Source organism: Candidozyma haemuli, assembly GCF_002926055.2.
Source record: "Candidozyma haemuli strain B11899 chromosome Unknown B_2014730914, whole genome shotgun sequence".
NCBI classification, from domain to species: domain Eukaryota; kingdom Fungi; phylum Ascomycota; class Pichiomycetes; order Serinales; family Metschnikowiaceae; genus Candidozyma; species Candidozyma haemuli.
Window position 1 is genome coordinate 1,919,021 of NW_020289902.1, and position 11,776 is coordinate 1,930,796.

An 11,776-nucleotide genomic window follows, 5' to 3' on the forward strand; every position below is an offset into this window, starting at 1 on the left:
CGCCCTACTCCCCGGTCCCGGCTTGGTTGGACCCTTCACCTTCTACCTCTATACCACACCCGTGCACCACACTTATAGATGAGCATCTCTCCATCTACTGTTGATAATACTGCTTATCTAACTACCACTTCCCCATGCCTCCTAAACCGCCGCCTCCTCCACCTCCTCCAGGTGGGCAGGGCTCACGAAATGGCAATTCGGCTCGTGCTCCACCTCCGCCACCGCCTCCATCTGTCCATAGAAATGGTGTTTCAAGACCTTCAACAAGACCTCCTCCACCTCCATCGGCTACGAGGCTCCCGCCACCTCCACCAGCTGGAGCTGAGCGTCCGAGAAAGATGCAAAAAGTTTCTCTGTCGCTGACATCCACGAAAGAGCAGCTTGAGGCGAAGAAACGGGATTGGCTACAGCACCAGAAACTCAGGTTCAGGGCATCTACGTCAACTACGAAGAAAGGCGGCATTGTTAAACCCCAGAAATCTCAAATGCCTCCTGAGCATCTACGAAAGATCATGTTTGATCATGGAGACCTTTCCTCGAAGAAGGTGGCTTCGGATAAGAGATCCCATTTGGGTTCCCTCAAGTACATGCCTCATGCTATTCTTAAGCTTCTAGAAAACATGCCCCAGCCGTGGGAGCAAGAAAAAGAGGTTTCGGTCCTCTATCATATCACTGGTGCCATTACTTTTGTTGATGAAGTGCCTAAGGTGATAGAACCTGTTTATACTGCCCAATGGGCCTCTGCATGGACCATGATGAGACGAGAAAAGCGTGATAGAAGGCGTTTCAAAAGGATGAGATTCCCTCCGTTTGACGATGACGAGCCTCCCATTGACTGGTCGGAGAATTTGGAAGACGTGACTCCTCCAGACCCTATCCAGCTTGATACAGAAGAGAATCTGGACTATGCTGCAATTGCAGACTTGCTCTACGATGAAAAGCCTTTTGTGGAGGCCAGCGAAGGAGGATCCGTTAATGGAGAATCATACAAATATTGGAGCCTTGATATCGTCACTATGGCGGCTCTTTACCGTCTTTCCACTCCACTTTTACCGCATGTCACTGACCCTAATTACTATTACCTTTTTAACAAGGAAGCATTTTTTACAGCAAAAAGTTTGAACGTTGTGGTTCCAGGTGGTCCTAAGTTCGAGCCTTTGTTCAAGGACAAAATCAATAATAAAGAGCTTGAAGATTTCACGGAATTCAACGCTATAGACAGAATCATCTTCAGAGTTCCCGTGAAAACTGAGTACAAGGTTGCACTCCCATACCTTTACAACTCGTTCGTTAAGGATGTGGAAGTTCCGTGGTATCACGACAATATCCGTACGATACCAGAAGATGAGGATGACAAGGAAAGACCGGCTTTTTTCTTCTCCAAAGACTACAACCCAATTGAACCTCATAGGTTCTCCACAAAGAAGGCCGAAGATAGTTTTATAGACTTTGACCTCGACGACATACAACTTCCAGAAGGATTTGGACCTTTCATGTCAACCACGTTTGAGGAAGATGATGTTGAAGTTCCTGTGCCTCTCGAACCAGCTCACTCATCTGACGCACTTCAACTTTGGTGGGCTCCATTCCCATTTAACCGTCGCTCTGCTTCCACGGTACGGGCTCAAGATGTTGCTCTTGTGAAGGCTTGGTATAAAGAGAGACCGCCCCGTGATGTTCCAGTGAAGACTCGTGTTTCTTATCAAAAGCTCTTAAAAGGTTACGTCCATAACGAGCTTAAGAACCCTCCTGGTTCCAAGAGTGGACTGGCTAATCAACGTAAGGTGAGTCTTCTTAAAAGTTTGAAGAATACAAAGTACTTCCAACAAACATCGATTGAATGGGTTGAAGCTGGTCTCCAACTTTGCAGACAAGGACACAATATGCTAAACTTGTTGCTTCACAAGCGTGGTCTCACGTATTTGCATCTTGATTATAATTTTAATCTTAAACCCACGAAGACCTTGACAACCAAGGAGAGAAAAAAGTCTAGATTCGGACATGCTTTCCACCTCATCAGAGAGCTTTTGAGAATTGTGAAGATACTTGTTGACTCTCACGTCCAGTTCCGTTTAGGACAGGTTGACGCTTATCAATTGGCAGATGGTATCTACTACACTTTGAATCACATTGGTCAGCTCACTGGTATCTATCGTTACAAGTACAAGGTCATGCACCAGATTCGTGCGTGCAAAGACCTCAAACATGTGGTTTACTCTAATTTCAACCAGTCGATTGGAAAGGGACCTGGATGTGGTTTCTGGCAGCCAGCATGGAGGGTCTGGTTATCCTTCATCCGCGGTACTATCCCCATGTTAGAGAGATGGCTCGGTAACTTGCTTGCTCGTCAATTCGAGGGAAGACGGAGTAACGATGTTGCTAAGACAGTCACGAAACAAAGAATTGACTCCTACTATGATTTGGAATTGAGAGCTCAGGTCATGCACGACATTTTGGATATGATCCCAGAAGGCTTGAAACAAAACAAATCTGCATTGATCTTACAGCACTTGAGTGAAGCTTGGAGATGTTGGAAAGCTAATATCCCATGGAAAGTGCCAGGATTGCCTGAACCTATCGAGAAGATCATCGAGCATTACATCAAAGCAAAGGCAGATGGTTGGATTTCCATTGCTCATTATAACCGTGACCGTATCATGCGTGGTGCTACTGTTGAGAAGTCTATGGTTAAGAAGAACCTTGGTCGTCTTACCAGACTTTGGATCAAGGATGAGCAAGAAAGACAGAGCCAATTTTCCAAAGAAGGCCCATATGTCACACCAGATCAGGCTGTCATTATCTTCCAGACTATGGTCCAGTGGCTCGAGAGCAGAAAGTTCAATCCTATTCCCTTCCCACCTATATCCTATAAGCATGACACTAAATTGTTGGTTCTTGCCTTAGAGAATCTTAAGGAGAACTTTAATGCTAATGCCAGACTCAACTCTGCTCAGAGAGAAGAGCTCGCGTTGATCGAGCAAGCTTATGACAACCCTAATGAATGCTTGGCTCGTATCAAGAAGTATCTTTTGACGCAGAGAATCTTTAAAGAGGTTGGTTTGGAGTTGGTTGACCATTACGATCATTTATCTCCCGTTTACACCATTGATCCTTTGGAGAAGATCACCGATGCATACTTGGACCAATACTTATGGTATGAAGCTGACAAGAGAATGCTTTTCCCCAACTGGGTTAAGCCTTCAGATGATGAGATTCCTCCTTTGCTTGTCTACAAATGGTGTCAAGGAGTGAACAACCTTGATAATGTGTGGGATACTTCTCACGGTGAAAGTAATGTCATTTTGGAAACTTCTTTAAGCAAAGTCGCCGAAAAGATGGATTTCACTCTTCTCAACAGACTTCTCCGTCTTATTGTTGATCCAAACATTGCTGATTACATCACCTCCAAAAATAACGTTTCATTGTCCTACAAAGACATGAACCACGTCAATCAATACGGTCTTATTCGTGGTTTGCATTTCTCATCTTTCATCTTCCAGTACTACTGCTTGGCCATCGATCTTTTGATTCTTGGTTTGGATAGGGCTTCTGAAATTGCGGGACCAGTTCAACAGCCAAACAGCTTCCTTAACTTCAAAGATGTTGAAACTGAGACGTCTAATCCTATCAGGCTTTACTGCAGATACATGGACAAGGTCCACGTCTTTTTCAGATTTGACCAAGAGGATGCTGATGGTCTAGTATCTGATTTCCTTATGGAGAACCCAGATCCAAACAACACTAATATCATCGGCTACAACAACCATAAATGTTGGCCCAGGGATTCAAGAATGCGTCTTATGCGTCAAGATGTCAACCTTGGAAAAGCTGTGTTCTGGGAAGTGTCTAACAGAGTTCCAACTACCATTACAACTATGGACTGGACTGACTCTTTTGCATCAGTTTACTCGCCAGAGAATCCTAACTTGCTCTTCTCCATGTGCGGTTTCGAGGTGCGTATTTTGCCCAAGATTCGTATGACTGAAGATCTGTCTTCACATGAAGGTGTTTGGGATCTTGTCAACCAAACTACCAAGGAGCGTACAGCGAAGGCATTCCTCAAGGTCTCGGAGAAGGAAGTCGAGCGTTTTCAGAACAGAATCAGGCAGATTTTGATGTCTACTGGTTCTGCAACGTTCACCAAGGTCGGCGCCAAATGGAATACTGCGTTGATTTCATTATTTGCATACTTCAGAGAAGCCACTGTTGCAACCGAGTCATTGCTTGACGTTCTTGTTAAATGTGAGACTAAGATTCAAAACCGTGTGAAGATGGGATTGAACTCCAAGATGCCTTCTCGTTTCCCACCTGCTGTTTTCTACACGCCAAAAGAATTGGGTGGTCTTGGAATGTTGAGTGCTTCTCATATCTTGATTCCAGCTTCTGATCTCAAGTGGTCCAAGCAGACGGATACTGGTATCACTCATTTCCGTGCCGGTATGAACCATCAAGAAGAGAGGATGATTCCTACAATCTTCAGATACATGACTACGTGGGAGAATGAGTTTTTGGATTCCCAAAGAGTTTGGGCAGAATATGCCATCAAGAGACAAGAAGCAGTGGAGCAGAACCGCCGTATCACCTTTGAAGATATGGAATCCAGCTGGGACCGAGGCTTACCTAGAATCAGTACTTTGTTCCAGAAAGATAGGCAGACTCTTGCTTACGATAAAGGGCATAGAGTCAGAAGGGAGTTCAAGACTTTCGCTTTGACTCGTGCCAATCCATTCTGGTGGACCAACAGTCATCATGACGGTAAATTGTGGAACTTAGCGTCTTATAGAACGGACGTGATTCAGGCACTTGGTGGTATTGACACCATTCTTGAACATACTCTTTTCAAGGGAACTGGCTTCGATTCTTGGGAAGGCTTATTTTGGGAGAAGGCTTCAGGTTTTGAGGACTCTTTGAAGTTCAAGAAGTTAACTAATGCCCAGAGATCTGGTTTGAGTCAGATTCCTAACCGTCGTTTCACTCTCTGGTGGTCTCCAACCATTAATAGAGCCAATGTTTACGTTGGTTTCTTGGTTCAGTTGGACTTGACCGGTATCTTCCTTCACGGTAAGATCCCTACGTTGAAGATCTCATTGATTCAAATCTTCAGGGCGCATTTGTGGCAAAAGATTCATGAAAGTTTGGTTCAAGATATTTGCCAGGTTTTGGATAAAGAGTTGGAGGTGTTACATGTGGACTCAGTTGAGAAGCAAGCTGTGCATCCAAGGAAATCGTACAAGATGAACTCATCAAGTGCTGATATTGTTCTTAACAGTACCTATAAATGGAACGTTTCCAGGCCTTCGCTTTTACATGATAAAGGAGACTCCTTCGACAGTGCTACTGCCACTAAGTACTGGATTGATGTTCAATTGAGGTATGGTGATTATGACTCGCACGATATCTCTAGATATACTCGTGCCAAGTTTTTGGACTATACTACTGATAGTACGAGCTCGTATCCTTCTCCTACGGGTGCTATGGTTGGTGTTGATCTTGCTTACAACGTTTATGACGTTTACGGTAATTGGTTCAGTGGTCTCAAGCCTTTGATGCAAAATGCCATGAAGGAGATCATGAAGGCTAATCCAGCCTTGTACGTTTTGCGTGAGCGTGTGAGAAAGGGTCTTCAATTGTACCAGTCTCAGCCTCAGGTTGCTTTGTTGAATTCGTCAAACTATGCGGAGTTGTTCAACAACGAGACTCAGTTGTTCATTGACGACACGAATGTGTACAGAGTCACGGTCCACAGAACTACCGAGGGTAACTTGACTACAAAGCCTGTGAACGGAGCTGTGTTCGTGCTTAATCCAAAAACTGGACAATTGTTCCTCAAGATTATTCATGTGTCTGTTTGGGCTGGCCAAAAGAGACTTGGTCAATTGGCTAAATGGAAAACGGCAGAAGAAGTGGCAGCGTTGGTGAGATCTCTTCCACGTGAAGAGCAGCCTAAACAGTTGATTGCCACGAGAAAAGGTATGCTTGATCCTCTTGAAGTGCATATGTTGGACCACCCTAATATCAGCATTCGGTCGTCAGAGCTTCACTTGCCTTTTGCAGCTGCACTTAAGATCGATAAGTTGTCTGACGTGGTTATGAAGGCGACTGAGCCTCAGATGGTGTTGTTCAACTTCTATGATAATTGGCTTGACAGCATCTCGTCGTACACTGCTTTCTCGAGAACCATATTGATTTTGCGTGCCATGGGAATTAGTCAGGAGAGGACCAACATGATTCTTCGCCCTGATGCTAGTGTGGTGACACAAACTAACCACATCTGGCCTACTTTGTCTGACGAACAATGGATTGACGTCGAGACTCAGTTGAGAGACTTGATTTTGAATGACTTTGCTAAGAAGAATAATGTGAATGTCCAGTCTTTGACCCAGTCTGAAGTTCGTGATTTGATTTTGGGCCAGGAAGTCAAGGCTCCTTCGGCAAGAAGACAGCAAATTGCTGATGTCGAGAACGCTACCAAGGATGACCCAGATGCAGCTAATGCCAACCAACAACTCACTGCCTTGAAGACAAAGAGTCAGAACGTTCATGGTGAAGAAATCACAACTATCACCACAACAAACTACGAGCAGCTGGCGTTCAGTTCTAAGAATGAGTGGCAGAACCGAGCCATCGCTGCCAATAACTTGCATTCGAGGACCAAGGATATTTATGTTACTTCGGAAGATTTTGACGATGATGAAAGTTTCACATACATCATGCCCAAGAACCTTCTTAAGAAATTTGTTCAAATTTCCGATACCAGAACTCAGATTGGTGGTTTCGTGTATGGTACTTCGCCAGCTGATAACGCCCAAATCAAAGAAGTCAAGGCAATTGCCATGGTTCCTCAGCTTGGTAACTCTCATTCGATCCAGTTCCCTAACAAGATCTTTGACAAGAATCTGCACGAATATCTCAAGGACCTTGAACTTCTCGGCTGGATCCATACTCAGAACCATGATCTCGGCATGTTGAGCCCTGTCGATGTCACTGCCTTAGCTGGTTTCTTGAACAAGAATGAGACATTGTGGAACGAGAACTTGGTTACCTTGACTGTCGCTCTCACTCCAGGATCTGTTACCTTAACAGCATTTGGTCTTAACAATGATGGATACGAATGGGGAGCCTCCAATAAGGATTTGGTTTCCAATGCTCCTCCTGGATTCAGCCCATCGTTTAGTGAAAAGAAGCAACTTATCATGTCCGATAGGATTGTCGGTACATTCTTGGTTCCTGATGATAAGATTTGGAACTACGCTTTCATTGGCCCCGTTTGGGATCCAAACGGTCTTTATGACTTGATCGTTGACTTGCCGCTCCCATTCTACCATGAGTCTCATCGTCCTCTTCATTTCAGTCTCTTCAACGAGATCGAAGGCAATGAGCTCGAAGCTACTCAGGAAAATAACTTTGCTTGAGCTTTGTATATTAATAATGCATGTAATAATAGTTACCAGTGTCTGACTGAGATGATAAAGTCTTCGATTGCTAGGAGAAGTTTCCTGAGCTCAACTCTTGAAACGTTCTCTTTAAGCAACAAAAGCTCAAGTGAGTTCTTACCATTCATATACTTGAGAAGCTTGTAGAAGACGGCGATGAGCTCGGGCGTAAGTTTGCTTTCCTCGTGAATGACCCGGTTTATCCATCTTCTTTGTGTGCTTGATGCTCTTCCAGGATCAACTAAGATAGTATCATCTTCTTCCTGAAGAATGATATTTGATGCAATGTTGGCCATTCCGAGCTTTTTTTCGATGTTGGCGATTTCACTATCCAATGAGCCCAGCAACCCTTTAGACGCTGGGGCCCTTGTAGCCTTACTGGGCGAAGAAGAAACGTCAGCAGGGTTTTCAAGCTTATTATCCACTTTATTGTCAACCTTGTTGTCGACTTTATTATCCACCACAGTCAGGTCTTTTGTGCTATCCAGTCCTCTTTTGCGTTTTGGTTCTTTGCCTCGTTCTGTTTCCTCCTCCTCTTCAACTCTCATCTTAATCTTCCTCGGAATCTTGAGCCAAATGTATGTATGTAGTTGCGTCACGTAGCCAAATCTGATTAACCAGGCAAGGGCAGATAAGTATAGTTCTTTATGGTCTCGTGAAGGAATGATGCTGGCGAATTGCTTGGGCTTTTTCGATCTTGTAGATAGAAGTTTAAGAAACAGTGGTAAAGACGGAAGCGTCGAGAAGCTTTCCTTGAACAATCTAATATCCCTTCTGAAATTGGTTTCGAGTGGTGCCATGGGAGACACTATGTAGATGGCTCTTGAGTTAAGTGGAGGCACAACCCTTGCCTTGCGCCAGTAGATGAGTTGAAAGGCGTATGATTTAATGTGGGATAAGCTGATAGGTGATTTCTCGCCATAAATAGATTTCATCTTGTTTGTGATCTTGATCAATGACTCTGTAGGCCTTACTAGCCTGATAAACCTTGCCAATTGACTCTGCGGTTCCGCCTTTAACTCCTTTATAATCACCTCAGGACTATCAAGTAGTAGAAGAGCAAAGTATATTACATCTTCTGAGGAAGTTGCATTGGCTTCCTCGTCATCCAGTGAGTTTACTTCCTCTCCAGCGCCGTAGTTACCAGACGTAAGGCTTCCGTCTAGAAGCAAGTTCATGAGGCCCTTCGTGTGGTATCTAGTGGTTTCACCCAAGTTAACAAGCCCAGTGGATGCAAGCATATTGGCTGTGGATGATAAATGAGAGCCTGGAATATACGGTACCGTCGAGTCTGGCAACGATGAGAATTCCAGTTTTAGCGGGATCTGGAACGACTTGCGTTTGTTGTTCACCAAGAGGTTGGCGATCTTGCTTGACGAAATAGCTTCAAAGCAGTCCACAATGAGCTTACATAGCGACAGCTTGGATATCAAGTAGTCTGACATCAGTGTTGAATGAAGAGTGGTCTGTGTTCTCCATTCCTCCTTCGTCTTCAGAATAAGCCTTATCTGGTTCCAAACATAATCTCGTTTCTGCTGCTCGTATCGAAGCACCAATGACAACTTTGACGTGACACAATAGAACATCTCGTCAATTCTATAGTTCCTCTCGATTTCTGGCGGCTCAAGAACAAACACCAAGTGAAACATCGACATGGAGTTCTTCGTCAGCGTTTCATCCTCTTCGTTATCAGACACTTCGGCGACCAGTTTCCGTTGCAGCCTTCCAGGACGCCAGGACCCATCGGGCCCAATATGAACAGGTAGTCCCAAAAACACCACATCTTCAATCATAACCTCAAAACGACTATTACACATCAGTCGAGGCGGACAGAGCATCTCACTAAGATACTCCCTTTCGAATCCAAGGATCCTACTGGAGTCCTCTAACGGATTCGTCGATGCCTTGCTCAGGTTCGACGTGACCTGGCGTAAAGAGCTTCTAGATGTTCCGTTGTGCAAGCTAGAAGCTGAGTGAACATCAATGCTTCGTTCTCTCTTGAGTCTTTCCTGGGTATCTAGCACCGTCAAAATATCCTTCTTTGTGCCTATATACGAATTCATATGATTGAAATCGTAGCTTTCTTCAGGTCCCTCTGCAGACTCTTCTTGAACGTAATCTTCATCATTGAGTTGGTCTTCAGAGGTGGTTTGTTTTCTGCGGTGGAAATCGTCCGAACCCAATTCGGGAGGGTAGCAGAAGGAGAAATGGGGGCCATTGTGGGTCGAGGCCACGAGTATAAGGCCCACTAAGCTTGGGCACGGTAGGTTATACGACATAGCATGGGGAGTGGAGAAGTGAAATATCACTAAGTTGATATATGCGCGACTGATAAGTAGGTAAGGGAAAAAGGTACCACAAATGCTACAGCATGTAAAATAATATCTAGATAAATATATTTCCTAAATTAGAGCTTGTGCTTGATCTCCTTGTTGGCGATCTGGACAAATCTCAGCTGAGGAATACCCTCGATCCATCTGTTGAAACCAACAATGGACTCTCTGGCGTTGGCGCTGTTGATAAGCGTGTCACGGTTGTGTCTAAGCAACTTCTTGTTGGCAAAGATAGATGGCTCGTACAAACCGTCAAACTTGGAGACAATCAACTTGTGCACCTCGTCGTTGAACTGGTCGGTGGACAAGCCCTTACCAGTGTAGGTACCGTTGAAGAAACCCAACTTGTTGAGCTCAGTACCTGGAACAGGCTTGGCGAACAACAAGGCCTCGGCAGATTTGGACCAGCCCAATCTCAAGAACAAGGTGGCAGAGGTGGCGCCCTCAGCGACCAAACCCAAGTTGGAGAAGGGCGTCAACATGTAAGTGTTGTTCTCGTCGTTCACGTAAACCAAGTCACACAAGGCCACAATGGCAGCGGAAAGACCGATAACTGGACCGTTAAGAGCACACACCAACACCTTGGAGTGGTTGTGCAACAAGTCAGCCAAGTAGACGTTTCTACCGACAAAGTTCTTGAGCCAGAACTCGTGGGAGAACACCTCCGATGGGTCCGAGTTCATCACAGAAATGTCTCTAACGTTGGCACCAGCAGAGAAGTACTTACCCTTAGCCTGGATAATCGTCACCACAGTGTCCTCCTCTTTATCGGCCTCGTCAAGGTACTTGGCCAACTGGAGGTACTGAGGACCGTTCAAGGCGTTCAACTTGGACTCCACGTTGATGGTGATCGTGGTGATTCTGTCCTTAACCTCGTAGAGGATGTCTGTGTAGTCTTCGTCTGGCATTCTTAGTAGTGTGGTTGGATGAAAAGAGAGGAGGTGGAAAAAAATACAGTGGTTACTGGGGCTCCTATATAGGCGCTCTTCATGTGCCAGGGACTGTGGGGTATGGGTGGGAAACAACCGAGGGTGCGGATTCCAACTGGAGATAAGTGTCTGTAGAGGAGGATCCCAAGTAGGGGTTAACAGGAGGGGCGTGGCAAGTTTAAGGTGGTGTGGAAAAACAGCGGAAAAAGGTGGGAAGGGAGATTCCTTGGGTATTTATACTCGAGGAGAAGGCCCCTTGGAAATGGATGGTCTTATGTTGGCAGTCTGTGGCTGCATCGACTGGCTGCGAAAAACGTCCTGTGGAAGTGTCTAATTTTTCAGAGGCAGCAAGAGGAAGCTACTTGGAGGAAGGAGATTGGAAAGTGTGGGTTGGATAGTTGTTGTTTGATGATCTTTGGGGGATTTGATGATCTTTGGGGGTGGTGGTTCTTCGATTGTTTTACGGTTTCCTGGTCGTTTGGCCCTTTTCTCATGCTACCATTGTCCCCAGGGTTAGTCTAACCGAGCCCAGCCAATGCTTAAGAAGGGTACTAAGCAGCCAACTAATGCTTAGACGAATCACACATTTTGGCTCCTGGGATGACAAAAGTATGCTTTTCCATAGCTGTTTGGTCCCTCGATGTCTCTTTGTCGAAGATTGGTAAACCTTAACGGTGGGCTTGAGGCTTGATGGCCGGCAGGAATGGCTGCAAAGTACCGAGATGCTTAGACAAGGCTTCCCCTGTTTTTCACTCTGAAGGTATACATCCTTCGGTTTTCACTCAAAAGACCTCCTTTTCTTATATATGATCCTTTGGATCGTGGCCTTCCAGTGTCTACTCTTCGGTGTTTGGTCTCGTATTCCGTTACCCACGGAAACGGTGGTTTCGGAGTTGGTCCCCGCAAGTAAACCTGAAAAACGGTTTTTTTTTTCCTTTTCTTGGGGTATTAAGGTTTGGGGGCTTGACATTCGGCCTCGGAACGCCTTCTTTTAGTTATATGGCTTTTCGTGTATTTAATGGTTATGCCATGGTTATTACATGCTTCTGACATTGGCTGCGAATCACCTTCTTCCTTGTTC

The 11,776-nt window shown here is 45.2% G+C and overlaps 3 protein-coding genes across 3 annotated transcripts; 1 reads left to right on the forward strand and 2 right to left on the reverse strand. All coding sequences in view use genetic code 12, as the record gives it.

Annotated features, from left to right (window-relative positions):
* Positions 1-134: 134 nt before the first annotated feature.
* On the forward strand, positions 135-7,412 carry PRP8 (U4/U6-U5 snRNP complex subunit; the record flags this gene model as incomplete). The annotated part of the gene is made up of 1 exon (XM_025485334.1): positions 135-7,412. One exon carries the CDS (start codon positions 135-137, stop codon positions 7,410-7,412), a length of 7,278 nt encoding a protein of 2,425 aa, XP_025340265.1.
* Positions 7,413-7,444: 32 nt separating this feature from the next.
* CXQ85_001633 (uncharacterized protein) lies at positions 7,445-9,712 on the reverse strand (the record flags this gene model as incomplete). Its single annotated transcript, XM_025485335.1, has 1 exon — positions 7,445-9,712. One exon carries the CDS (start codon positions 9,710-9,712, stop codon positions 7,445-7,447), a length of 2,268 nt encoding a protein of 755 aa, XP_025340266.1.
* A 128-nt stretch (positions 9,713-9,840) lies between these two features.
* Positions 9,841-10,674, reverse strand: ECI1 (dodecenoyl-CoA isomerase; the record flags this gene model as incomplete). The annotated part of the gene is made up of 1 exon (XM_025485336.1): positions 9,841-10,674. The coding sequence occupies one exon, from the start codon at positions 10,672-10,674 to the stop codon at positions 9,841-9,843; it is 834 nt and encodes a 277-aa protein (XP_025340267.1).
* Between the last annotated feature and the right edge of the window lie 1,102 nt (positions 10,675-11,776).